We start from the raw sequence: 5,063 nt of genomic DNA on the forward strand, positions 1-5,063 counted from the left end.
AACCGTTACTTCACCACCTAGGTTGCTTCATTGTTTCTTTTCTGGTTTGCTGGGTTTTGCATCGTTGCTTCTTTGTTGAGTTGCTTCTTTCTTCTTCGTTGTTGATCTCTATGTTGTTTCTCTTTTTTGTTCTTGTTGTTGTTGCTTCTTTCTTCTTCATTGTTGATCTTGCATTGTTTCTTTTCTCAACATCTCTACCTTTTTCTTTCTTTGTTAATAAGGTTTGCATTTTTTCTTTAGGAACTCGAGTTCCGCATAAAACTTGAGTTTGAAAGTTGCTATACTGAGTCTCAAAAACTCGAGATATTAGTTTCCTAAGTAGTTTAAAAATCATGCTAACTAATGAAATTCTTAGAACCCATTTGATACATGTGTTTAAAAGCTGAAAATTATTGTTTAAAAACAATTGTAGAAATACGTGTGGATAAAAAAGTTAGTGAAAATATGTGAAATATTGTTTAAAAACTAAAAATCGTTGTTTGAAAACACAAACCAAACACCCTTTAGAATTTTTGTGTTAATGGCAAAAAAACTCCAAGAAAAGTAGAAAAACGGTGTGTTTGACCGTGCTAAAAAAGAAAAGAAAAAAAGCCCTCTCCGACACTGATTTTCTTCTCTGGCCGTAACAGTAACACAAACGGAGCCATGTTAACATTTCGCGCCATTTCTTTTCGAAAATTCAAATTTCAACGTGCTTCTGTTTCACGCTCTAATTTTTCCAAATGCTTCATGGGCATGGTGAATCACACACAGGCCAGCACTCCCTCTTATAAATCGTTGCTCTCCCTTCACCTAAAGAACCAAAGATTAGACGAAGCTCGTGTGCTTTTTGACCAAATCCCGGTTCCGGATATGACTCTGTGTACCATGATGGTTACGGGTTATGCGCGAAACGGTAGACTTGGCGATGCTTTGGAACTGTTCTATGAAATGCCCGTTAAAGATATGGTTTGCTGGAATTCGATGGTGAAAGGGTGTTTGGATTGTGGGGATTTGGACATGGCTCGGAAGCTGTTCGACGAAATGCCTGAGAGAAATGTTGTTTCTTGGACCACGATGGTTAATGGGTTCTTGCAGTTTGGGAGAGTTGAGGTGGCTGAGTGCTTGTTTCGGGAGATGCCGGCGAGGGATGTGGCGGCGTGGAATTCGATGATTTATGGGTATTGTGGGAATAGTAGAGTTGAGGATGCGATGAAGTTGTTTGAGGAGATGCCTCTTCGGAATGTGATTTCGTGGACTTCGATGATTGGTGGGCTTGACCAGAATGGGAAGAGCGATGAGGCTTTGTTTCTTTTTGGGAAAATGGTGGGTTCTGGTGTGGAGCCCACTTCAACCACATTGGTTTGTGTATTGACAGCTTGTGCAAATATATTAGAGTTTCGTGTAGGTGTTCAGATTCATGGACAGATAGTTAAAGTGGGGTACCATTTTGATGAATTTATATCCGTTTCACTTATAACTTTTTATGCAAATTGCAAGCAAATAGAGAATGCTTGCAAGGTTTTCCATGAGAGAATGCATAAAAATGTAGTAGTATGGACAGCTCTGATAACGGGATATGGTTCAAATTGTAAGCATGAGGATGCATTGAAGGTTTTTGGGGATATGATAAAGATAGGCGTCCTTCCAAATCAGTCTTCTTTGACTAGTGCTTTAAATTCATGTTGTGGATTAGAGGCTCTAGATAGGGGCAAAGAGATCCATTCTGCAGGTATTAAGTTGGGTTTGGAAACCGATGTCTTTGTGGGTAATACTCTTATTGTCATGTATATGAAATGTGGAAATATAAGTGATGGCATAGCTATATTCAAACCTATTGCTGAGAAGAATATTGTTTCATGGAACTCTATCATTGTTGGATGTGCACAACACGGGTATGGCTTGTGGACTTTGACTCTGTTTAGCAGAATGATACGTGCAGGGGTAGATCCAGATGAAATCACATTTACTGGGTTGCTTTCTGCTTGTAGCCATTCTGGGATGTTACAAAAAGGGAGATGCTTTTTTAAATATTTCAGTCGAGATAAATCCATGGTGAAGCTTGAACACTATGCATGTATGGTTGATGTTTTAGGTCGATGTGGCAAGTTGGAAGAAGCAGAAGAACTAATAAATGACATGCCCATAAAAGCAAATTACACGGTATGGCTGGCTTTGCTTAGTGCTTCTAGGATGCACTCAAACATAGATGTGGCTGAAAGAACTGCAAAACACATTTTTGATTTGGAGCCACATTGTAGTGCAGCTTATGTTTTATTATCTAATTTATATGCTTCTGCAAATAGATGGGGTGATGTCTCTAGGATACGGGGGAAGATGAAACATAGTGGTGTTGTTAAACAAGCGGGATCCAGTTGGGTTACTCTAAAGGGACAGAGGCATGAATTTCTTTCTGGAGATAGGTCCCACCCCTTCAGTGAAAAAATATATGAAAAACTGGACTGGTTGGGAGGAAAGCTGAAGGAATTGGGATATGTTCCTGATCAAAAGTTTGCTTTGCATGATGTTGAGGTTGAACAAAAGGAAGAGGCATTATCTAATCATAGTGAGAGGCTCGCTATTGGATTTGGGTTAATTAGTACTGTGGAGGGGAGTACAATAACAGTAATGAAGAATCTTCGAGTATGCGGCGATTGCCATTCTGCCATCAAGCTTATAGCAAAGATTGTTGGGCGGGAGATCATTGTAAGAGATTCTAGCCGCTTTCATCACTTCAGGAATGGAAACTGTTCCTGTGGGGATTATTGGTAGCTATCATAGGCTTATATGATAAGTCCACGTGAAATTGTTCCATGCTGGAAATTGCCTTCTTCCTAGATAGTCCTCACCATCAGATTATTAAAAATTCATACAGTGGTGATGGTTAGGGCATAAGAAGTGGGAGTTCTCTTAGCAATAAACGGGAGTTCTACTGATCCGTGTTTCCTATGGAAGTCTCATAATGAGGTATGTAAAAAAAAAAATTTGTTGATTGGAAGTAAACTTAATGATGCATGCTGACTATTTTGAAGGATAAAATGTTATACATAATGGTCAGAAGCAGAACTGATTTTAGTGATTGTGAAAATTTGGCAGATATTTGAGAGATTCACCAATAAATTATAAATCATTCCTTCGAAGTTGACTGTATCAGCAGCATGTATGCTCAGTCCCTTGCTGCAAGCCAATCTCTCCTTGTGTATCCCCTAAAAGAGTTTTGCATATATTTACTTATGATCATATTTTTTTTCATAAGTTGAAACTCTCCAGCTGTGGTGATATTGGCCCTCTGTATATGGGGTTAAAGAATTGTTAATTGGTCAAGCGTTGCCAATGTTGTGAGAACGAAAGAGTAGAGAGGAGCTTGAAGGGATGAAGAAAGATGCCAAACTTTCTTGCAGAATTGAGATTTAAAATTAAGGTACTCTTTGTTTATCTCTCTTAAAATTCTTTCTTTTTATTCCTCTGCTATTTTGATCTCTGTTTAAACTTTGTTTTCCTCTCTTTTCCCTCAGTCTCTGATGTACTATTTATCTTTTCTTTGTTCTTTACAAAAGGAACAACAGTGGTTAAGAAAGACAGCTATGACATTGCTCACAAATTCTCAAGAAAAGGGACCTGAAGATGAACAAATGGATCATGCAAGAAACAAACACAAAAAGTGAGAATCAAATCAAGCTTCTAAAGACTTGGACCAAAGTATTGAATAAAGAGCAACGATATTTAAAGAGAAGGGTCTTGCGGGTGGACGCACAAGAACAACAATCTTGAAGCTTTTAGAAACAGTAACAAGGGACTTGAGGTCTTGAAGACATAAATCAAGTGGTTCAAGAAAGAAGAAGATAATGTTGAGACGAGTCTCATTGAGTTTGCTGGTTAAAACTGGAGGACCTCAGCAAGCGATATGTTGCATGATGATGAAATAATGGAAGAGGAGACAGAAGGCTTCAAGGAAGAACAAGATAATATGAAAAATAATTTTAGTGCAACAGAGATGGAGATTTCTTCTCATAGTGTTGAATGGTTCAAGAGATAAACTGATGAAGCAGAGTGGAGCTTGGTTAAGGCCTTATTCCTTCAAGCATGAACATTTGTAAAGTTAACTTTCCCCATATTCAGTTTATTCCTTTAAACAATGTTATGAATTAAAAAAAATTACTATCAATTAAGTGTTGATAAATTGACTAGGGCAATTGAGTAAATTGACACTAGATGCGAAAAAACTAAATTACTGTTTACATTAACATTAACATTATAATTTTTATAACAATTAAATTCTTGTTTAATTTTTATTTATTTTGTAATCTATATTAATTAAAAAAAATGGGGTTTAACTTTGCTTTCAGCCTTTTGTTTTAATCTTGACTCCCTAAAATAAAATCTTAGCATATTTAAAAAATTGAATCCTGCATTTGAATTATTGAAATAGAGAGAACTTATTTCATGATTAATATTTAATTTTCAGTATGGCTTTGTAAGAAACATCACATTATTTAAATTTTAAATAACGTAGTATTGGATATAACTTAAGATTTATAATATTAAACAAGAATCATACAATACATTAATTTAAATGAAAAAATAAAAAAATTTGTCACTTACATGAATTGTGAGTGTTATTAATTATAATTAATTATTCGCTTGGTTTTACAAGGAGCATGCCCGAGATGCTGTTCATGTCCTATAAACCGTGCAAGAGGCGCTAGTAAAAAAAAAAAGGCGAAAATGTCAGACGTGAGGAGCAAAACGCTATCCAAATGGGCTTAAGTATAAACATAAATTTTTTATTAGATAAACTAGGCTTAACTATAAACATAAATATAAAAAACAAGACTTAACTATAAACATAAATATAAGTGGTAGAAATGAAGAAACCTCGTGCAAGAATTACGTCTCTATGCAGGGTTGACTGTGACTGAGAATGATCCCTTGGGCTCATGGAATTTTCATATATTAATTGAGGGATTAACCAAATTCTAGATCACACCGTTTTTTTCTTCAAAGTACTCCTTCATCGACTCATTGAACATCTTCCCAATAGCTTCAAGATCTTTCTTCAGTGACTCAAGTCTCACCTTTAAAGC

General features: G+C 36.3%; 1 protein-coding gene across 2 annotated transcripts; it reads left to right on the forward strand.

Moving 5' to 3' along the window:
* Positions 1-605: 605 nt before the first annotated feature.
* LOC142634491 (pentatricopeptide repeat-containing protein At5g46460, mitochondrial) lies at positions 606-4,191 on the forward strand. 2 transcript variants are annotated; one of them, XM_075808784.1, is made up of 3 exons: positions 606-2,946; positions 3,076-3,400; positions 3,537-4,191. In XM_075808784.1, exon 1 carries the CDS (start codon positions 646-648, stop codon positions 2,749-2,751), a length of 2,106 nt encoding a protein of 701 aa, XP_075664899.1. In that variant the 5' UTR covers positions 606-645; the 3' UTR covers positions 2,752-2,946; positions 3,076-3,400; positions 3,537-4,191. The 2 variants fall into 2 exon arrangements, with proteins under 2 accessions (XP_075664899.1, XP_075664900.1); XM_075808785.1 differs by having other exon boundaries at positions 3,087-3,400.
* The last annotated feature ends 872 nt before the right edge of the window (positions 4,192-5,063 follow it).

The sequence above is a fragment of the Castanea sativa genome, chromosome 5 (genome assembly GCF_040712315.1).
Source record: "Castanea sativa cultivar Marrone di Chiusa Pesio chromosome 5, ASM4071231v1".
NCBI lineage: Eukaryota > Viridiplantae > Streptophyta > Magnoliopsida > Fagales > Fagaceae > Castanea > Castanea sativa.

Excerpts from the sequence above, each read along its gene's own strand:
- LOC142634491 (XM_075808784.1), top strand. The coding sequence starts at position 646 with ATGTTAACATTTCGCGCCATTTCTTTTCGAAAATTCAAATTTCAACGT.